At 38.6% G+C, this 23,707-nt stretch overlaps 1 protein-coding gene across 1 annotated transcript in view; it reads left to right on the top strand.

Annotated features, from left to right (window-relative positions):
- Window positions 1–824: 824 nt before the first annotated feature.
- The window catches only part of ARHGAP5 (Rho GTPase activating protein 5), a 56,428-nt gene continuing 33,545 nt past the window's right edge, over window positions 825–23,707 (top strand). Inside the window, exons 1-3 of the mRNA XM_049825218.1 lie at window positions 825–1,129; window positions 8,699–8,805; window positions 12,930–16,828. Of these exons, the coding sequence (XP_049681175.1) occupies window positions 13,106–16,828 (3,723 nt within the window). The 5' untranslated portion in view covers window positions 825–1,129; window positions 8,699–8,805; window positions 12,930–13,105. The remainder of the gene's footprint in view (window positions 1,130–8,698; window positions 8,806–12,929; window positions 16,829–23,707) is intronic.

Here is a 23,707-nt window from a genome sequence, read left to right as displayed (position 1 = left end):
ACTAGCCACCTGCAAAATCGTGGCATGTGGGGATAACGCTGAAAATCGTGCATTACATTTGGTTGCTTAATCTGACTCCTGAATTGTCAAGGCGGCTGGTTATCGTCTGCGACGCAATGTCCTACGGCTCCCTTGCAGGCGGACGCTACGTCTGTAGGCCGCAGAGGGGGCTCTGCTGCCAGTCCTCGCGTTTCTTATGATTAAAAAACGAAAGCAGCACCGTGCTACACTGGCTAAACCCGGGAAACATTGTGAAAAGTTACAGGCAGCCTGGCAGGAGCTAAGCGGGGGGGAGAGGTCTGACCAAGGCAGCATTTTGGCGCCTTTTAATTCCATCTCGGCCAACCGCCATTTTCCTCCCTTGGAGGCACCGCTGCTGGGTGAGAGGACCGGCTGGGCTCCAGCTCTCTGTCTCTCTCTCTCTCTCTCTTTCTGCCCCCGTCCCCTCGCTCGGGAACAAGCCCCGTCGTGGCCTACGCGCCGTGTGGACGGCCACACCTCGGAGCCGCTCTCACGCAGAGGAGCGCGGTGGCGTTCCGGCCTCTGCCTCGCTGCCAGAGGCGGGACTAGAACTCGCGGCCCCCCGGCTCCCGGCTCTTCGCGCTACCCGTGCGGCCACCGGGGGGCAAGCCAGGCGCCTGGCGCGCGTGCCCGCACGGGCCGGGGAGAGGAGGGGAGGCGGAGCGGCGCGCGTGCGCGCGCAGCTGGCGGCCGGCCGCGCGCACTCTCCCAGGCTTCCCAGGGAATCCAGCGGCAGCAGGAAGAGGCGCTTCCCCGCGCACGCGCAGCTGGCCGGGCGGGCGCGCGCTGAGCCGCGGCGGCGGGAGGGAGGGGGGAGGGGAGGGAAGCTGCTGAGGTAAAGTTAGGGGGAGAGAGAGACTCCGTCAGCGAAGCGAGAGCCGGGGAAGCTCGGCGGCCGCCATTACTGAGTCGAGAGCGCCGGGGAGGGAACGGAGAGGTGGGACGGGGCTGCGGCTGCGGCGGCCGGGAGCGCTTGGGAGCTGCGGGCCGGAGAGCGGAGAGAGCCCCGCGGGGAGGAAAAGCCGCCGGGGGCGCCGGCGTGGAGAGAGCGTCCCGGGAATGCTGCCGCTCCCGCCGCCGCCGAGGAGCCGGATCCCGACGGCGCGAGGTGAGGGGAGGAATTCGGTCCCGTGGGACCTGGCCCGGCCCGGCGGCCCGGAGCGGGGCGGCCGGCCCGGCAGGCGGAAGGGGAGCGGGGGGAGGAGGCGGCTGTAGCCTGGCGAGCTGGTGCGGCGGCCGCTGGCTGTAACCAGTTCAAAGGGCTGGGGCTGGCGTGGGGAGAGGGGAGCCGGCCCCCCCCCCCCCCCCCTCCTCCTCCTCCTCTCCCCGCGCTCGGCCCCCTCGGCACCTCCACGCGAGGGAGGGGAGGCAGGAAGGGCAGGGAGCGGAGTGCTTGGTCCCAGACAGGTGATGAAGGCCTGAGCAATGGGAGGGTCTGAGCCTGCTGTACGAGGCTGCCAGCTGGTCACGGCTCTCCAGGGAGGGAGGAAGGCAGGAAGGGGAGCTTCCCTGCTCCTCTCTCCTTCCTTCCTCATTCCCTTCTTTCCCCTTCTCCTTTAGCTTCCTCCCTTCTTCCATTCCCACTGCCTCGCCCCCCTCCCCCCCCCCGTTCTGTTCTCCTTTCTCTGTACTTCTTTTCCTCCTCATCGCCCCCTTCTACTCATTCTCGTCTTCTCTGTTCTTTTCCTTCTCTACTAAATTTGAACAGTTGTCAATTTCTCTCCTCCTTCCTTTCACCTTCAAATATTGCTCGATATTAAATTTCAGAAAACTTCACTCTCCTAATGATGTGTGTGCATTTCTGTTTTTCCACCAGGTGGATTTTAAGGCTTTGAAATAGGGTAGCCAGTTGCAGTGTTGCAGCTTTCAAGCGTTTTGAATCCCTTCAACCAGCATAACCTTTAGACTCTCTCCACCCAAGGAAAGCACCAGAGATATACAGATATAATGCCATGGTGTTGTAAATGTAGGACATAAGAAGTATGAACCACTGTTTTAATTAAAAATAGAAGAAAGATCATTTTCTTATAAAAGGAAGACATACTTGTCACCTTCTCCCTAGAATACACCCCACCCTTCCTCTGTACCCCCCTTTTGACCCTCTCCTGCGTCGCTTTTGATATCGGCGTGGAGTATTGCCTTAATAAGTAGGAGGGAAACGTTTTAAATCTAGACCAAAATAGGCCTGTGGGGGTATGTGTGTATTCTTTAGTTTAGTGTCATGCAGATAACTGGAGGATTTTTTTTTTTTTCTTCTTCTTAATAAAGATCCTTGGCAGAAATTTAAAAACTCTACACTTCAGAGTAAAAACAGTAAAGAGAGAACAGCATTTGCTGGTCAATTGGACGTCCATTTTAAACCTGTGTATTGAAGCCAGTTACAGCACTGGTACTTCAATACTTATTTCATAAATGAATGAGGAGTTAATAGGTAGGTTTTTCTGCTGTGCTGTCTTACCTTCCTAAGGTTCTTCAGTATGACAGCTGTTTTCAGCAGTGACATCAGTGACCAGAGTTAAGAGCTTTCTCAAAAGCCTATACATATTTTTAAATTTATAGTACGTGTCTAAAAGCAGCATATTACGAATATTCACCCAGGTGCATTTTTATAAGGGTTTATTTTCCTTTGTGCTTCTTTGAAAATTATTTTTAAGAAGTGCTAAAATTCTTAAAATTCTATTTATAGTACTCTACTGAAACTCAGTGCTACTAGAGCTTAGAAAGTGTGATGTAAATATGGTAGTTTTTAAAAGACTCTAGTACTTGAAGTGTCAGAAATTGTTTAAGCATTTGCTACATTATCACTAGCTTGTTTTAGTATAGCAAGTCACTTTTAAGCTTGGAACATACTGAGCTTAAATAGTATGTTGTGCGCTTTTTTTTTTTTTTTTTTAAGTATCCCTATATAAAGCAGCTGCCAGCATTGTAAAAATGTAAATAATTGCAACCAAATGCCTACCACTCCCTGGTATTGGACTTGATTTTAGCTAAGGTGTTACATGTGTAACATAATCCAATTAAATACTTTAGGCTCAGACTAAATTGTTTTAAAATGCTATATTTGGCACTAACAGAATCAAATGCTGCACATATTTTTGAGGCTACAGAGAAAACGTGCTTTCCTAAAGCCGTAGGTGTTTTTCCGTGTGCAAACTTTGTAGGAAAGAAAAGCACTGATCCTAATAGATTGTTCTGTGTAAGTTTCCCCTTTGGGACTTGTTATTTGAGTAGATGGTGCAAAAGTAATTCCATTCTGTTTAATAAAGATACTAAAAGGATGCTGATGGTATCTTAAGACTTCCAAAAGTACTTTCTTAACAGAAGAGAAATCCCATGTTCTGGCATCCTTCAGGAATATTTTGCCAAAAACTTCAAAACACTCCACATCACTGCTTCTAGTAGACTAATACATGGTGTGTTCTTAAGATTATGCATGGAAGGCATCCTTCAGGGATGGTACTCTCTGACCTTTGCTGGGAGGATGGAAGTTTGTGAAGCCAAATACTCAGCGTTAAGTTCTGCTGGCATCGTTACAGTCGGTGAGCAAACGGAAAACAGTCGCATCTGTGGACGTGACGTCCCTCCGAGAGTGAAGCCCGTGATGCATTCTTGCTGGCTGATAAGAGAGGAATGCTTTTGAAAGGAGCTTGCGCTCTTCGGGCGGAGCAGAGTTCCCCGCTCTGCGGGAGCGCCCTGTGCCGCTGCCGGCCGCGTCGTCGCTAGGGGGCTCGGTGAGCACGGCTCGCCTCGCCCGGCCCGGCCCGGCCTGTCCGGTCCCGGCACGGCACGGCCCGGCACGGCCCAGCCCGGCGGCGGCGGCGGACGGAACGTCGCTGCCCGTTTTAACTTGGGTTTTGGCAGAAGTAGCGCGGCCTTTGGGCTAAGCGTCCCGTTGCTTTTCCAGTACTCCGCCGTACTCCTAACTACGACAGGAAGTTTTGTTTCAGGTAGCCCCAGTAACACCCGAAATTCTGTATTAGGACTGTCAGGACTTCTTTTTTTTTTTTTTTTTTTTTTCCTTTTCCCCTCTATCCGTCCTATTTCTATCTTGATGGGCGCACAAAACTCTTAATCGCTTTTTTGTTGTTTTTTCTTTTTTTCCCCTGACAATTTTTAGCCTAAAGGTCAGTGTAAGTGAGCTGGAATATTCTTGGGTTTTTCATCACCTTTAAAAAGTACTTTTAAGGGTATTACATTTTACTGATTATTGGTTGAACCGTCTCATTGCTTCCTTATATTTTTGGATTTTAATGAAATATTCAAAGAAAAATGAGTTCAAAATTCCTCGCAGGAAAATCTGAAGCAATTGTAGTGACGCTGTTTTGCATTTGGGTATTAGCTGTGCTTTTCTAGTCACTAACACTTATCAGAAGCTGAAATAATTACTCTGTAGCTAGTTCTGCACATCATATTTTGTGCTACATTAGAGTTGTTTCTTTGGCTTTGAGTTACAATTCCCGTGCATTTTTGCAGTTCTGCATCAGTTGACATATGAGCATAGCAGAAGAATGTTTTCATTTAAAAAAGTAAAACCTGCATGCACAATTTTGGAAATGTGTATATTGTTGCATCTTGGCATTAATTTATTTAAATTGGCTAATTATTATGCAGAATATTATTTGATGCTTACATATGCCTTTTCACTAGTTCATTTCATAATTTAAAAAAGAAGTGGGTAACCAGTGTTCTCATTTTACATAGGTAAAAATTACACATATGGCTTGTACAAGGTCAAACAACAACCTACTGTTTTGAATTAAGTCTCAAAACTTACGGTGTCAGGTCCTGGATGCTATACTGCAGTTTCTCACAAAGCTAAATAACATGAAGTGATCCAGATATGTGGATCAGTGAAATTTGTTGAAGTTGCTGCTGCCAGGATGCAAATTTTTCATTTTGCAGCAAATGCATTTTAGCCCTTTTTCTGTCTTTACCTCGATCCCTCCTTCCTCAACTGCTTCTTTTTCTTTCTTTTTTTTTTTTATGAGTTCTTTCCTGAATCCTTTTTGTAAAATTTCTCCATTAGTGCTTTTGTGTTCTTCCCGAATAACTTTGTAAATAAGCCTGATCAGGTAGTCTTGCACTAAGGAACTTCTGTGAGTGCTATGCATGTCTTTAGTAGCAGCTTGTCCTGTACGAAAACAATTAAGAATTTATTTTTTCTGTGAACTTGTACTGTTTCCTTTGCTGTTAAAATACAGGTTTTGAACCTATATTGAATGCTTTCAGGTGTTCAGAAATCTGTAGATAAGTAAGTCAGGAGGCTTAAGTTCAGAATAATGCAATGCTGATAATTTGAACCTTTGCTGTTTACCTGTTTGTTGTGCCTTGATCTAATTTGTGTAGGTTGGTTTGTTTTTTGTTTGGTTGGTTTTTGTGAACAGCAACAATGATAATAGATACCCCCCTGGAATGCTATATTCCAGCTAAGGAATGATGTTCTGTTTTGAATTCAGAAATAAAGTTTAGGCCATGATTTAATTTTGGGTAATACACTGGTGGTCTTCAGGGTATTGTTATTAATAGGAGAAATTTAGTAAACTTAGTAAGAAGAGCTTTGAACTTCTGTCTTTAAACACAGTTTTGCATGGATTTGTAATATGAAGTTGAGCAGTCAGGTTTTCTCTTTTTTTAATAAATTGATTATTTTACTTTTGTTTGCAAAGAATTATCTTGGCTATGTAACTTCTTTAGGGATGGTAGTTGGCCATCACACTAACCAAATCTGAAATAAACAGCGGTTGGGGTAATCCGTTCTCATCCTTCATTTACCTAGCATGACTAATCACCATACCACTTAAACTGTATTCCTTTTCAGTCAGAGTATCACTATTGAAGGCATTTCAAGGCATTTCCTTTACTATCTTGTTATTGCTTGATTGAGCTTATTTCCTGGTAAGCAGTCTGAATCTTTTTTTTCCTAGTGTTGGCTTGTACTTGCAGCATTTTACCAGGGAGCATTGTGTTTACCCTTATTTATAAATAAGATTTCAAGTACGGTTACTTACTTATGATTACCAGCACTTGTGAAGGCAAGAATATTGGCGTGTTAGTGGAGAGGACAGGACACATTAAGTGTCTAGGACCTCAGCAGAGTTTGGTGAATTGAAATTGTTGATGACATTGGTATACTCCTTGTTTAGTTTCTAAAAAGGGTTTTGGTTTGAAGAGAACATTTCTTATGCTTGTTTAAGTGAAAAAGATACCTCTTGGTAAATACGGAATGAGAAGTAACAACATTACCTTAAGCTACAGCAACATTAGATTTTTTTTACTGGTTCTTGAAGTGAAAATGGTTGAATTGTTATTCTGGTATGTGTTGGGTAGAGCTGTAATTACTGATGTGCTGATAAGTCTCAGAATTTGGATACCATACTAAATATTTTCCAATGCCAAGTTTTGGTTCTCAAAAAGTGTGAAGTGAGGGATGACTTGGTATAAAAACTTACTGTAAGCAGTACAGCAGTAACCTGAATCCAGAGCTGTAAATTCCTCGGAATCATGGTCTTTGATATTTGAAAGTGCTGTGCATTCAAAAGTTGTCCTACAAACCATTTCAGCGATATCTAATGTGTTTGAATTTATTTTGTGATCTGCTGTAGATGTCAGAGTAACTTTCTGTTGGTGTACTCGTATACCCTGCAAAGCAGACTACTAGGCTGTGGTGGCCTTTTTTTTTTTTTCTCCATGTGTGCTTTTCTTCACTTGGCCAGCTAATTTACAAACACTATCACAAGGCTATGGTAGTTGAAACTAACCCTGAAAAACACTGGTCCTTAAACTGTTGCATCTAGACAACATTACAGAGTGGGTAAAGGACTGTGGGAAAACACTTTCCCTGTTGGCATTGTTTGCAGCTGCTTAAATACTTGTTGGTCACGAGCAATTCTGTAGAGTCTTTCAGATGACATCTCTGCTTCAGCCATGTTAGGTCTGCAGGTGGTAAACATTTTTAGGTTTGGAAAGCAATTTCAGAAGGTGTATCAGAAACATTCAGAGCATTTATCTGTTAGTGATTTTCTTGGGTATGGTTTTGTGATTTTTCTTTCACATCTACAAGTTTCTATGCAACCACAGTTACTAAATAATGATAGGTGATTATTTTAGTATTTATTAGTTGCTAATAACATGGCATTCTATGCTAATGTTTAGAATTCAGCTCAGAAGACTTTGGGGAGACATGTATTTGAAAATAGGGGATTTCTCTGGCCTCAATGCTTCTGGCTGATCTTGGGGGTGGGGTGGGGTTGGTGGAGCTTTCTCTTGTGGCAGTGTGCATTGCAAAAATGACTGGTGTCCCCCTCCCCCAAGCCCCAGATGCATTCTTGCAGGCACAGACACTTTTCTCTCAATGTGCCTGCTCTTCCACATACTCTTCTTCAGAGTCCTGTAGTTTGTTCCCTCATGTGCAACTATCTGCTCTGCTCACCTAGCTGTGGACATAGAGGAGTGCCACAGCTAGGAGGTAAGGACAGGGAGTGTGATTTGCCTCCTGTCTTCTCTTTCAAGTGATTGAGTTCAGCTTTGCAGCTAGGCCAGGCTTAGTGCAGGACTGATAGCCTGCTGCCTAATGATTTTGGTGTGGTTCTGTACTACAAGTTGAGAATGGCAGTATTGTTGTTGTATTGGTATATTGCTTATCACTATTGCTGAATATTTTTTTGTCCAAAAAGAAAGTTTACTAAAGCTTAGACTTTTTCAATTAGCTATGTTATTCCCAAAGCAAAGTGGAATTACTGAGAATATAATTGTAAGTGACAAAACAAGAAAAAACTGCTATACCTTCTTGATGTTTAGCATGTATACAGCATGGTACTGCATCTTGCTTAAAAATGACACCTTTCCTTAGTTAAAAGTGGCTTACATCATGATCCAATTCAAGAGCCTCAAGTTCCTTTCCTTTTTTGCATCTTGATATATGCATCACTGGCCTGCCATTCAAAGTCTGGGTTTTGTGTGGATGCAAACTGAAGAAGTTCCCTGAAGAGAGTTCCATTGTTGGTTACTTTGTAGCAGCATCCCTGGAGTAAAACCAACACTTATGAAGGTTATACTAACAATTTGTATCCCAGTTGAGAATTCAAAATATATTATATTCAAATATAATTATGCTTTCAATTTCTGATTTGTCACAGTCTGTGAGGCCTTTCAATTTAGAAATGCTGTACTACAGGTAAAAGGGTTTTGAGGTAGACTGTACTTTTTTCCTAGTGATGAAATGTATATACATGTATTTAGACATGCATTCATTTTATGTATTTTGTACTATACTGACTTCATCTTACAAAACTATGTTCTAGATATTTTAGAATTCCAAATTCTTCTATAAATGATGAGTGATTTTTATATCTCACATTTTGTGTGTTATCTGAGACACTAATTTTTTTCAGAAGAGGCTTCTGCAACCTAGGTATTGTTAAAATACCAAGTTGAACTTATGCAATTGCAGTCACTTAAGAATTGTGCCCTCTCTGTCCCAAGTATTAGTAGCTGTGCTTACAGGTTTTAAACACTTTAAGTTTAGAGGAAGACCAGCTTGAGCTCCAAGTTCTGTTTATGGATTTAAAATGAGGAAAACAATCCTCATGTATAAGTGAAATGTTGTACCTTCTCCGATTGTTGCTTCTGCTTTCATAATTTTGAAATTATTAACAAATCTTACTTTTTTTGTTTTCAGATCCCTCAGGGAAGAACTTACTGAAGGATACTGTTTAAATGTGTGACATTACTGCAGGAAGATCACAGCAGGATAATCATCTTGCTTTGCACCTTGTTTTCCTAAGGGTAAGTTTGGGCTTTAGGTCTTCATAATCTTATGCTTAAGGGGGGATGTGGGTGAATAAGTACAAAATGATACACTTTATTTTTTTTATAACTACACTTGGAAATCTAAAAGTCTGTAGAGTCAAGGTCCTATGGTGTGACTGTAGAAGGTCAGAGATTCTTCCTGCAGTGTTGTTGTATACTTTGTGTCTTCTGTAGTCCTTCAGAATTTTTTCTATTTAAACATAGAAATGCTCTATTATTTTCAATTTGAAGACTGAAATTAGTTGGGGAAATCAAACAACCACTCCTTTGAATCTGCAACAAAGACAAAGGGAGTGTGGGGGGCAATGAATTAGTGTTTTCAATTTGTTATAACAGAATTAGGCAGATTGAAGTAAGATAATTGAGCTAACTTACCATAAATTTCCAGTGTGTCTATTTTAAAACTGTACAAAACTATAAAGTGCCTTTAAATTAGTGGTATATTGAAAAGAAAAATCTTCCATTTGGGGAGCAATTTAATAATTATGTATTAAATGTGAAACCATTATAATGTCAGGTTTTTACCAGGTTTATTACTTAATTAACATAGATTTCATTCTGTGACTTGCTTTGCACAATCAGTGCAAAGTAGAAACTGTATAAAAAATGAAAAGAAAACCACACTGGTTTTAAGTATCCTTGGTGATACAACTCCTACTATGGTGAAATTCTTCCATGTCAGAAGTTTTGTGAGAGACTAATGTGTTTGTTTTCCCTTTGTCAGTGTCCCATTTCACCTTACACTTTGTACTTAATCACTTAAAAATGTATTGATTTGACAAAACATTTATTGCTGGAGGAGGAAGAACCTTTGGTATGTGAGGATGTAGAGTATCTGAAAGTATTGATTGTTTCTTATAAACTAGTTGCAAATTGACAGCGTCTTCCTGATTAAATGAAGTCATCCTGTGGATGAAGATTTCTGTGTTCTAGTTTAGTCCATGTCAAATCTGTATTTGCTGTGGCAAACAGAAAACGTTTTATAGTGGAAGTGCTGACTAAACTTCTCATTCTAATAGTTTGAATGATGCTACTATGATGAGCTTTGCTTTAGAAAGAAAACACTGGGTTTATTTGTAATAATATAAACATTGCTTGTGAAGGATTTACTTTTGCTAAGTAATTTTATTCCCAGAGCTTTTTTCTGTTAGCTCTGAATTCTGTATTTTAAGAGTATAAAAAACATAGTGGAAACAGTAAAAAGCAAAATTAAAAGTACAAATTCTCTTTCTGAGTGTGTCTTTGAGAAAACTGATTTAAACAAAAAAAAAGAAAAATCATTACTAAAACACGGCATAAAAGTTTCAATTCTTGCAATATAAAAAACTCTCAAGTATAAAAATTAGACCGAGTTTACTTTGCTCTTCATTTTGTAATGAAATTGATACTTCATTGTAAAAAAGATACTTTCCCTGACTATGATTTCTATAACTGAAAGCTCTTTTTACATATGGGTATTTTATGTTTTGGTCAATTAATTTAATTACAAATATTGTTACATAAATATTATGCTTCCAATCAGAACATCAGTTTTCTATTTCTAGGTGTTAGTAAGTTGGAAAGCCCTGTTGGTCAGGCATTGATTCTATATGAGATATTAAAGGTTTCAATATTTTTATCTTCTATTACAACTTTTAATGATACAAATACTTTTTACTGCTGCATGTCTTCAAACTCAGATATGTTTTAGAAGTTGTGAATTAGTTTTACAAGTATTAAAGCAGATTTTGAGAGCTTTTTGGGTGACAGATCCTACTTTTTTTTAAAAAAAACTAAAGAAAGGTACTACAGTACCATGCTTAACAAATTGTTGCTAAGAATGACAAAATGCATAAAAAATAAAGCTGAGATATTGAAACTAAAATGTCAGTATTGATGCTCATTATACTTTTTCTTTTCTGTAGGGGCTATTTACGGGTTCTTTCACATGCATTTATGTTGTTATTTTGTACTCCACAACTGTAAAACCAAATATGTTAAGTACATTAGTCTGTATCTTTCATTTATACTGCCATGTGATAGCTGTCTTTTAACCAAGAAAAAGAGAAGTATTTTTATCAAAATATTTTCACAAAATTATAGAACAGTGTAGTTTGGAAGGTACCTCTGGAGGGCATCTTGTCCAGCTTCCCTGCTCAAGCAGGGTCATGTAGAGCAGCTTGCCAAGGACCATGTCCAGGCGACTTTTGAATATCTCCAGTGAGGGGGCCTTTACAACCTGTCTGGGCAACCTGTGCCAGTGCTTAGTCACCCTCACAATAAAAAAATATTTCCTGATGTTCATATGGCACCTCCTGTGTTTCAGTCTGTGCCCATTGCCTCTTGTCCTGTCACTAGGCACCACTGAAAAGAGTCTGGTTCTGACTTCTTTGTACCTTTCCTCCAAATATCTGTACACATTGATGAGATCCTCCCCCGATCCTTTTTTTTTCTCTGGGCTAACCAGTCCCAGCTCTCCCAGCCTTGCCTTATATGAGAGATACTTTAGTCTCTTATTCAGCTTGGTGACCCTTTGCTGGACTCTCTCCAGTAGCTCTATATCTCTCTTGTACTGTAGAACTGGACACAGTACATCAGGTGTGGCCCCACCAGTGCTATGTAGAGGGGAAGGCTCACCTACCATGACCTGTTGGCAATACTTTGTCTCATGCCACCAAGGCTACCGATAGCCTTGTTTGCCACAACGGCACATTGCTGGCTTGTGTTCAGCTTGCTGTCCACTGACATTCCCCAGGTCCTTTTCTGCAAAGCAGCTTTCTAGCCAGTTGGCTCCTAGTATATACTGGTACGTGGGGTTATTTCTCCCTGGGTGCAGGACTTTGCAGTGCACAAGGTTGCCGTCAGCCCATGTCTTCAGCCTATTGAGGTCTCCCTGAATGGCAGCACAATGCTCTGGTGTATCAGCCAGTCTTCCCAATTTTGTCATCAGCAAACTTGCTGAGGGTATACTCTGCCCCATCATCCAAGTCATTAAGGAAGATGTTGAACAGTATTGGACCCAGCATTGGCCCCTGGAGTACACTGCTTGTTACTGGACCCCATCTAGATTTCATGCCACTGATCACAACCTGCTGGGCCCAGTCATTCAGCCACTCTTTTTTTTTTTTTTAATGTTTTCCTCATAATGCAGTTGTTTCTAAAACAGTAAATATCTTTCCATTTGCAGTATGTAAGCAAGCAAAGTCTTCTCATGAATAACTGAGAGTTAGTCGTAACTGTATACTTGATGACAGCTTCAGTAAAGCCACTGGAACCTTGTTATAATTCTGTGGAAGTTTGAGTGTAGATACAGTAGTTTTTGTTTACAGTTACTAAAAGTTTTTGCTTTTTTCCTAGGGATGGAATGATACTACATTGTAATCTTAAAATCTCAGACATAAATCTTATTTTTCTGTACTTTGTATGACAATATTTGTATTTTTCTGTAGAATTCACATTAGAAACTTCTTAAAAGCAGCTTACTGTTAGTATACAAATAGAGTAGTTTACTTCTGCAGATAGGCAGCAGCTGAGCCACATTGCTAACTTCCTGGTTTTACGGCTGCTTATTTTGAAAGTTTCTTTACTGAAACCTAAAACCAAACCTACAAATGCACACAAAAGTAGTGTTATTCACACAGGTAAGCATGCTGTCTAGTGGAAGTATGAGTTTGAATAGAAGTGTGTGTATGTGAATATTGGGTTGGGTTTAGAGTTTTTGTGTTGTATTTATTGCAGTGCAGAATGCTGAAAATGCTTTCTAGTGCCTAGTACCCATAAGCTATGAAGGAAAACAGTAATTTGGGGCTTTGGGTATAGTTTTTTTGGGGGTTTTTTTTTTTTTTTAGAAGTATGCTGATCACCTATCAAAATAGGTGATGAACTATTATTAAACTGTGCCTAAAACCTGTTTATTTTAAAATTTATAATATAAATAGCATTTACATGAATGAATTATGAGTTTAAGATCTCATTTAAAGTAGTTGTAAAATTTTCATATACATAGAAAATGATTTCAGGGTGAGCAAGCAAAAGTGTTTTTTAAAATCTCTTTTCTCTCATGAATGTTAGAAAGAAATGCCTGCAATCTTTATTTTTTTTTCTCTCTTTGTTTTCTTTAGGAAGATGATCCTCCTCATCCTGGTTATCTGAGGTTCTCTTAATGACAAGCTGAAGCAGGAACAACTGAAAGCTATTTCTGGAACCCTGGATATACAACTTAAATTTGTAGGAACCTTTCCAGAATGAAAACCACATACAGTTACGTTGATAATTGCAAAAAGATGAGAGGAAAGTTATGATGGCAAAAAACAAAGAGCCACGTCCCCCATCTTATGCTGTTAGTGTTGTTGGACTGTCTGGAACTGAAAAGGATAAAGGTAATTGTGGAGTTGGAAAGTCGTGTTTGTGCAATAGATTCGTTCGTTCAAAAGCAGATGAATATTATCCTGAGCATACCTCTGTGCTTAGCACAATTGACTTTGGAGGAAGAGTTGTTAACAATGATCACTTTTTGTACTGGGGTGACGTAACACAAAGTGGTGAGGATGGAATTGAGTGCAGAATTCATGTAATCGAACAGACTGAGTTCATTGATGATCAGACTTTCTTGCCTCATCGGAGTACGAATTTGCAACCATATATAAAACGTGCAGCTGCCTCCAAACTGCAGTCAGCAGAAAAACTAATGTACATTTGCACAGATCAGCTAGGCTTGGAGCAAGACTTTGAGCAAAAACAAATGCCTGAAGGGAAATTAAGCATAGATGGATTTTTATTGTGCATTGACGTAAGCCAAGGATGCAATAGGAAGTTTGATGATCAACTTAAATTTGTGAATAATCTCTATATCCAGCTCTCAAAATCTAAAAAACCCATAATAATAGCAGCAACGAAATGTGATGAATGTGTGGATCACTATCTGCGAGAGGTTCAGGCCTTTGCTTCAAATAAGAAGAACCTTGTGGTAGTGGAAACATCAGCGAGATTCAATGTCAATGTTGAAACATGTTTTACTGCACTGGTACAAATGATGGATAAAACTCGTGGTAAACCTAAAATAATCCCCTATCTGGATGCCTATAAAACTCAAAGACAGCTAGTTGTTACAGCAACAGATAAGTTTGAAAAACTTGTCCAAACTGTGAGAGACTATCATGCAACTTGGAAAACTGTTAGTAATAAACTGAAAAACCACCCTGATTATGAAGAGTACATAAATTTGGAAGGAACAAAAAAGGCCAAAAATACATTTTCAAAACACATAGAGCAGCTTAAACAGGAACATATTAGAAAAAGAAAAGAAGAATACATTAATGCATTGCCAAGAGCTCTTAATACTCTTATGTCAAATCTTGATGAGATTGAACACTTGAGCTGGTCAGAAGCCTTGAAGTTAATAGAGAAAAGGCCTGACTTCCAGTCCTGTTTTGTAGTGCTTGAAAAAACACCCTGGGATGAAACTGACCATATAGATAAAGTGAATGACAGAAGGATTCCATTTGACCTTCTCACTACGCTAGAGGCAGAAAAAGTTTATCAAAACCATGTGCAGCATCTTATATCTGAAAAAAGGAGGGTTGAAATGAAGGAGAAATTCAAAAAAACTCTTGAGAAAATCCAGTTCATTTCACCTGGACAGCCATGGGAAGAAGTTATATGTTTTGTGGTGGAGGACGAAGCATTCAAATATATCACTGATGCAGATAGTAAGGAAGTATATGGTAGGCATCAGAGGGAGATTGTTGAAAAAGCCAAAGAGGAGTTTCAGGAAATGCTTTTTGAACATTCAGAGCTGTTTTATGACTTGGATCTTAATGCAACACCAAGTTCAGATAAAATGAGTGAAATCCATGCAGTTCTGAGTGAAGAACCTAGATACAAAGCTTTACAGAAACTTGCACCTGATAGAGAATCTCTTCTGCTTAAACACATAGGATTTGTTTATCACCCAACTAAAGAAACTTGTCTCAGTGGCCAAAATTGCATGGACATTAAAGTAGAGCAGTTACTTGCCAACAGTCTTCTGCAACTAGACCATGGCCGCTCAAATTTATACCATGATAGTGCCAACATTGATAAAGTCAATCTTTTCATTTTGGGCAAAGATGGCCTTGCACAAGAATTGGCAAATGAAATTCGGACACAGTCCACCGATGATGAATATGCATTAGATGGAAAAATATATGAGCTAGATCTTAGGCCAGTTGATGCAAAATCCCCATACCTGTTGACTCAGTTGTGGACTTCAGCCTTCAAACCACATGGTTGTTTCTGTGTGTTTAACTCTATTGAATCACTGAATTTTATTGGGGAGTGCATTGCAAAAATAAGGGCTGAAGCATCTCAGATAAGGAGAGACAAGTATATGGCTAATCTTCCATTTACGTTAATACTGGCTAACCAGAGGGACAGTGTTAGCAAGAATCTACCTATTCTGAGACATCAGGGACAGCAATTGGCCAACAAATTACAGTGTCCTTTTGTGGATGTGCCTGCTGGTACGTATCCACGCAAATTTAATGAGACCCAAATAAAACAAGCTCTGAGGGGAGTACTGGAAGCAGTTAAACACAATTTTGATGTTGTAAGTCCAGTTCCCACCATTAAAGATCTGTCAGAAGCTGACTTAAGAATCGTCATGTGTGCCATGTGTGGTGATCCATTTAGTGTGGATCTTATTCTTTCACCCTTCCTTGACTCTCACTCCTGTAGTGCTGCTCAGGCTGGCCAAAATAATTCTTTGATGCTTGATAAAATAATCGGTGAAAAGAGGCGTCGAATACAGATAACTATATTATCATATCATTCTTCAATTGGTGTAAGGAAAGATGAACTTGTTCATGGATATATACTGGTCTATTCTGCAAAGCGGAAGGCATCAATGGGAATGCTTCGGGCATTTCTTTCTGAAGTTCAGGATACGATTCCTGTCCAGTTAGTGGCTGTTACCGATAGCCAGGCAGACTTCTTTGAGAATGAAGCAATCAAGGAACTCATGACTGAAGGAGAACACATAGCAACAGAGATTACTGCTAAGTTTACAGCTTTATATTCGTTATCTCAATATCATCGTCAAACTGAGGTTTTCACATTGTTCTTCAGTGATGTATTAGAGAAGAAAAACATGATTGAAAGTTCTTATATGTCAGACAGCACAAGAGAAACAACGCATACAAGTGAAGATGTTTTTCCAAGATCTCCCAGAGGAAGTTCCCTTGACTATAATTATCCAGATTCAGAGGATGATACTGAAGGACCACCACCTTACAGTCCAATTGGTGATGATGTAAGGTTACTCCCAGCACCTAGCGACCGCTCAAAGTACCGATTGGATTTGGAAGGAAATGAATATCCTATTCACAGTACACCACTCAATTGTCATGACCATGAACGCAACCATAAAGTGCCTCCTCCAATAAAACCGAAACCACTTGTTCCAAGAACAAATGTGAAAAAACTGGATCCTAACCTCCTGAAAACAATTGAGGCAGGTATTGGCAAAAACCCCAGAAAACAACCTTCTCGAGTGCCTGTGGCACCACCAGAAGATATAGACCAATCTGACAACTATGCTGAACCTATTGACACTATTTTCAAACATAAAGGCTTTGCAGATGATATCTACGCGGTTCCAGATGATAGTCAGAATCGTATTATTAAAGTTCGAAACTCAGTTGTTATAAACACCCAAGGTGAGGAAGAAAATGGGTTTTCTGATAGAATATCCAAAAGTCATGGGGAAAGAAGGCCTTCAAAATACAAATATAAGTCTAAGACTCTGTTCAGCAAAGCTAAGTCTTACTATAGGAGAACACATTCGGATGCAAGTGATGATGAGGCTTTCACCACCTCTAAAACTAAAAGAAAAGGAAGACATCGTGGAAGTGAAGAAGATCCGCTTCTTTCACCTGTTGAAACATGGAAGGGTGGCATAGATAACCCTGCTATTACATCAGATCAAGAATTGGATGATAAAAAAATGAAAAAGAAAACCCAAAAAGTAAAAGAAGATAAGAAGGTAAGTCAATTGATTTAAATTTTATTTAAAACTTCTGGTGCATTGTAGGAAGGGAAGAGTCAAAATATGCAAGAGTTGCACCCTATTTTGAAACAGGTGTTTTAAAATTTTGATGTAGCATTGTTTGATTTTTGTCCAAGTTTCTACTTAACTTGCTTGGAACTAGCAAACCTCATGGAATGAAATGGTTTGTCTACCTAATCAGCTGTTCAAAAAGTTTCAGCTCTCTTCACCTTTGTATGTACATGTGCAGTCTCCCTTCCATATGAATAAGTGAAAGCAGAATTGGGTCCACAGATCCTTTTTTTTAATTGTAACATCTTTTTTTATTTATTTTTTATTTTTAAAAAGCTGCTTTGTGAGTTCTTGGTTAGAACTGGTTCTTTCAGTTCTTGCAGTTCTGGCTGTTGGAATGAAGTTTAGGGCTGCTGAATGAAAGGGGTGGTTTCTTTTTAATTCTCAGTTGTCTACTTGGAACTCTAAAACAAGAGCACGAAAAGGAAACTTTGTATAGTGGTTTTACTGACTGCTCCATTTTCCTAGTGTGGGCAAGCAAGTAATCAAGTTGAAAGCTGTGCTACCTGTACAATTCTCTATTCAAACAAAATAAAGGGAACAAAATGCCTGCCCAGTATGGGTTTCTAAATAATAATGTGACATTCTACTTGGAAAATGTCTACGTTTTATTTTGATCTTTATGGTTGATAGTTACTTATGTTTTTTACTTACTGTTTTAAAAATTATTATACCAGGATATTGCTGTGGTGTAGGTTCTGGATGTATACTCTTTATAGTTTAGATTTTAATTTTAGGCTAGCAATTGTTGTTTTGCATATAGATGTTGTTTAACATTACATCAGGAGTGTTCCTGGTCAGGTAGATATTTTCTTTCTTGTCTCAAAATAAGTCAACCTTTTTAATATTGTGTTTTGTAGCATTTTAAAAATGTCCCTTTAGCTTAAATCTGACAGTAGCTGAATGGCATTTAGAAATAAGTTTTGTTCAAGTACAGCATAGTTATATTTTACTAATGGATTAAATTCTGAATCGCACGTCCTAGTATGCAGCTGTGATTTGAATTACACATGACTGATTTAAAGGGCGCTAAATTTTCTTAAGGCTTACTCATAAGCATAGATAATGATGTCTTGTGGGTATAAAATCATGGTTAAAAATACTTTGAAGTTATTCCTTTTGGGAAACTTAAATGTTTTTTAAAGCAATAATTTATATACTTTTGATTGAAATAATCTTGCTACATAGAAATTGAAATGTAGTATTCATAATCCTCCTACTGTCTCAGCTGCATTGAGTTGACAGAAAGTTACTCTGAATTGGATATTTATGTTTAAACTGTATAGACCTAGCATAGTGGGTCTTCTCTTCTTGGCATTGTGTGAGAAAACCCCCTGATATCTTTACCAAAGCCACCACTTTTTGCTTTGGCCTGTTGAGAGACAGCCTGAGTTGGAAGTTTCAGGCTGTTCTAAACTTTTGTACTGGTTAAGACTCTTGAAGTGTACAAGAGTTGTTTCAAGTTTTCTTTAATGTACCTCTTAGTTTTGTTGGATATATTGTTTTTTTTTTTGGTTTTGTTTTTTTTTTTGGTTTTGTTTTTTTTTTTGGTTTTGTTTTTTTTTTTGGTTTTGTTTTTTTTTTTTGGTTTTGTTTTTTTTTTTTGGTTTTGTTTTTTTTTTTGGTTTTGTTTTGGTTTTTTTTGGTTTTGTTTTTTGGGTTTTGGGTTTTGGGGTTTTGTTTTTTTGGGGGGTTTTGGGTTTTTGGGTTTTGGTTTTTTGGGGGGTTTTGGGTTTTTGGGTTTGGGGGTTTTTTTACTTGCAATTTGTGGTCTAGGGCTGGTACTTTCAAATTAGTGAGAGAATACTTTTAATAGTAGAAGTACAAATTGTTGTAATGATGGAGAAAGCAAATTTAACTTGATAGCTAAAATGTTTGCAAGCATTCAAAATATCAAAGAACGATGAGTGCTTAGTGCTTTTGATAAGTAGTGGCTTCTGTGTGTGTGACTTGCATTATGTTGAAGTGGGGCTAGTTCCAGTTCATGTGATGAGTCATTCTAGTTTGTAATATACTCCTTTGTTTTTTTTAACTGTTGATTTTTTTTGCAAGAGAGATGCAGTTTTATTAGTTTTGGAACTTATTGACCATGTTTTCCTGTGTTGTTTCAGATGAGCAGCTAGCAGTCTTTAATTACAAAAACTCGGAAAATATTCAAATTATATTTTCCTTGTTGACTGTTATTTAGTCTGTGTGAGGGATGTTATTTTACCACTATTTACAGATTACTTGCTGGTTTTTTTGAGAATTTTGACCCCTTGAATGTGAAAGGTGTAAATAAAACTTTTGTACTCCTTTCTGAATATTTCTTAAAGCTCTTACCGATACTTTTTCTAAACTGTTCAGCTGTATGTAAAGGGAACAAAAGAAACATGTGTAACTATTCTTGCTATAATTATAGTGATTCTGAAATACAGAAATCATACAAACAAAATGAATTTGTTTGGAAAAACTCAACCTTCGAAGTCTGAAGTCCTTATTGTCTCCGTCAAAGATTACAACTTGATTTTTAAAATCAGCTTTGTAGTGTGCTGTTGCTTTTTTAAAGCCCAAATAGGATGTAACATTCTTGATACTCCTTTCATCTTTGTTGTTTTGAGGGGTTTGAGATGTAGTGTTTCTGGGTGGGTTTCTTGTATGGTATTGCAGAAAGCTCCTATGCACAGTCATTTGTGGTTTTTGCACTTCAGTTTTCAATTACACAAAGCAGATTTCATCTAGAGACAGAATTTGCCTATGCAGATTTTTACACTTAGAATTTTTTAAAAGAAAATGTTGGGGGGGGGGTGGTGGTTTGTTTTGTTTTTTGGGGGGTTGGCTTTTTTTACCCCATTTATGACAATTACTTTAAAGTTAAACATAATAAAAGTTCCTTAAAGTGGTATTTACTTTCCTGTTGGAGGTTCTGGAAAATATTTTAAAGGCAGGCCCAGAATAAGAGAATGTTTAAAGATAATGTGTTTCAAGAAAGAGACATGACCTTGCTGAAGGATGCTCATTCTGTCCTGACACTTTCAGACCGCAGTCTCCCAATTTACAAGATAAAATCATATACAGGTACAGGTAACTAGAACAGATACAGGGATGCAGGGGATGGGTGAAAATGATCATAGGATTCAGGTGAAAAATTGAAGGGAAGAAGGCAAGAGCTGGGTGGGTACGAAGGAGGAAGGGATTTTGGCAAACAATAGAATAGGAAAAACAGCAGTTCCTTTTTACAACTCTGAAATTAAGAGCCATAGTTTGGCTCATCTGCTAACACATATGTACCAAATGTTTTTTAAAATCTACTGTGAACACAAGTTATTAAAGGCAGAAGTAAATACTCGGAATTGTGCTACTTGTTGCTATTCGGAAGCATAAATTAATATGTTTTACTGTGGAAAGTATAGCAGTGACAAATCTGTGGCGAGCAGGTAACATGACTTGCAAGGTCCTCTTAACACCACTTACTACCAAAAGAAATTAACTGGTCTCAGTTTTAAATTGTTTAAGTAATTGTGTTTTGGTCTGAATTATTTGCCCATTGTTGTCCATAACACTGTGTTTGTGTTCTCAGATCTTGTTTCTATATACTAGTAGAACTGGAAGAACCATCCTTGAGCTCTGTTTTCAATTATCACAGAAATAATTAATCCAAAAAGTTTTTATCCCTTCATTCTCACTATTCTGTAAAACTCCTCCAGAACTTCTATTTCCTCTATATTGGTGAGGAATCTTCATGCAATTTCCAGTTTTCACCTTTCCTTGTGGTAACATTTCTCCTGAAATGTTTTTTTCCTTTTGTGATGTGTCACCTCCAAACAGGTGTAGAGAATATGGGTGCTTCTTGACCTGAGTTTTAGAAGATTAAAAAAGGTTTTGTAATTCCCTCTGAATTTACGTTTTTGAATGAGGATGACTGAAACTGTCTATAGTATTGCAATCACAGCACTGCATCATATAATCTGAATGTTTGTTGATCTGTACTAGAAATTACTACGTGACACAATTGTGTGATTGCACCCAACTTTTTCTTAGTTGCAGTTGTCACTTTAGGAACCTTTGGCCTATTCTTGTCCTTGGTAATTTCCAGCTAATGACTTCCTACTGTATAGTATAGGTTGTTTATAGTACACACACATATAGTGCATACACATAGTACTTGTACATTCTAGTACATGCTACACGCACATTCCAGTGCATGATTTTTCCATTAGTCTGTGACTGTCCTTTTTGTTGAATATCATCCTGTATCCGTTACTCCAGTTGTCGCAGTAGTTTCCTATATGCCACCATCAAATGCCTTACTAAAGTCCAGATTGGTAAAACCAGCTGACCATTGTAGTTTCTTTGCCTCTAGAAAAGAATACATGTTTTCGATGGAGAAGGTTGAATCAGTCTAGCATAGTCTAACTTGCGATACACCCATCTGTATCCTGTTTTATGTGATTACCATGTTTCTAAACGTTCTGAAAAACTTATTGTATGGCCTTGCATGTGTTAACAAGTGGACCGTTAAACTTTTTCTGATAGGGAAGTATATGAAGAAGAGTGGAGAGAAGGAGAAAAAAGAACACAGACTGGCTTCAGAGTCATAGGACTTTTTAGCCAGGTTTGTGTGGAGTTGTGTGTGCACCCTGTGCTTGAAAACTTTCAAGTGCTTGTTGTGTGCCAAAATTTGTTTAAGCTATGATGTGCTTCCTCCCCCTCCCCCTGCCATGGAACTCTATCTGTAAAAGTTTCTCATGAAAAAACACATAGTCCTTTCTGCTGTTATTATGCAAAGTATCTCTTAGGTTAAAGGCAATTTCCAGAGTGAATTCTGCCCTGTATCAACATGCTTTCTATGTTTGATGCTCTGTTTCCTTGCCAGTGTTCACAAACTGGAGGAACAAGCACAGAGTACAGTGTTACATGCAACTTTGCTTCAGCTGAGATGTGTGTTCATTCATCTCGATGTCTTTTTCAAAAATTGCAAGCGGGAACTACAAGTAGATGCTTATCTCAGAATCTTTAACACTGTAATAGTAAGGTCTAGTATTGAACATTATTGTGTGTTTGTGCACACCAGTCTCTTTAAAAGCACCAGCCTTGCAGGCCGTATAATAAATTAATTTTGTCTTTAGTTTAACTTGATGAGTTTGGAGATAGGAAGCAACAGAGAGAAAATGCAGAAAATTTCAGGACATGAAAGGGCAGTGACCATTCCTAGAGACCTATTCCTAGATAAATATATTGCTGGAGGAAGCCTTCTTAGCTCTCAGACAGAAGGAACCTCTTCATGTGTGTGCAATAATCCTAAAGCTGCAACTGTCATGCAGTTTATGCACAGATATAAGGCCCAAACCACAGTGCTGCTTGGCTTTTCATTGTTCTCACCATGCTTTTCTTATGTGTAAACAAGCTTGATTAGAAATATTTTTAAAATTATTTATCAATTATTATTGATTTATCTATTATTATTATTACTACATTAAATAAAGGCAAGTTCTTTTTTACCCTTGTCTTAATTTAGTAATTCCCAGTACAGCAGGAAGTCTGCCTGATCTGGAAACCTGTAGCTATTCCATATAGTTACAATTCCTAATCTTATTATTTATCTTTGCTATGCAATTCATAAGTATTAAAAATTTACCCATCTAATTTAGAGCTCTGATCTTTGTGAACGCTTTGAGATGTGTTGAGTGTCTAATTTAGGCTGTATTTTCCTCCCCCTCTTATAAGGTATTGTTGGTTTAGTTCTTATCCTTCCCAGTATATCAACAGCAAATATCCTGAATAAATTTCTGCAAAGGGAAAGGCAGAGCCAGAGCCTCATCTTGAAGTAAATTCTGCAGGCTTTTTGCCTTGTTGTGGAAGAATTATTTTGTTGATTCATTTGTAAAAGTAGGAATAAGATTGGTATGAGTATCTTTTTTTTTTTTTTTTTTTTAATATGGAATATATAATTTGAAGTACTTCTGAAAACAAATCCTAACTACAGAGATCTTGTAAACAATATAGTAAATTAACTGACCAGTGATAATTCTTTGATGTGCCATTGTTAAAAGTTATTAAATCTGAAAAAGTTTCATTATTTTTGTTCTTTGACCAATAGTCAATAGTTTTATTATTCAAGGTCTGATTTTTTTTTTTTTTTTTTTTTTTTTTTTGTGAGTGGAGTTTCCATCTGTGTTATACTAAATCTGAAAAACAGTGCTTTAAAACACTATGCCTTGTAACCTTGTTTGCAAACAACATTTATTGCTTCCAAAGAAGATTGTGAATTACGTTCTGTTTTCCTTTATACCAAGATGATTGTAAGGCGCCTTTAACTTAATCTGATAACTTGTCTCAGTATTTCAGCAAGAAAAATCCACTAGCACCTAGATGAATTCTTGCATATCTTACTCTGACTTATTTTAGAACACAATGTAAGTAGTACAGGTTTGGCATCTATTTTTCTATGCTTAAACTTGTTTGCTCTCATTATAATTTCAAAACTATATGAAATTTTATGTTGAGACTATTACTGAAATAGTGTCAGGAACTGTATAGCCCATGTGTGTTGATCTCAGTTTTAATAAGACTATGGTAAACATGTGAGAAATGGGAGATCAACTTACATTTTTATTCAGCTGTTCTTGTGTAAATTCAATGGTTGATTTAGCAAAGTACTGTCTACTTCAGAATGGAATGTGTAGTGAAATTTTTTTTTTCTCCTGAGGAGTATAGGAAATATCAAAATCTGTATTTTCAGGTTTCATCTGTTCAAATTTAACACTCTTAAAATGCATATTTGGAGCCATATGCCTTCTTGAGCCTCTGTAGTTTAAAACTTAG

The sequence above is a fragment of the Accipiter gentilis genome, chromosome 22 (genome assembly GCF_929443795.1).
Source record: "Accipiter gentilis chromosome 22, bAccGen1.1, whole genome shotgun sequence".
Taxonomy (NCBI): Eukaryota; Metazoa; Chordata; class Aves; order Accipitriformes; family Accipitridae; genus Astur; species Astur gentilis.
This window is presented reverse-complemented; position numbering and strand designations above follow the sequence as displayed.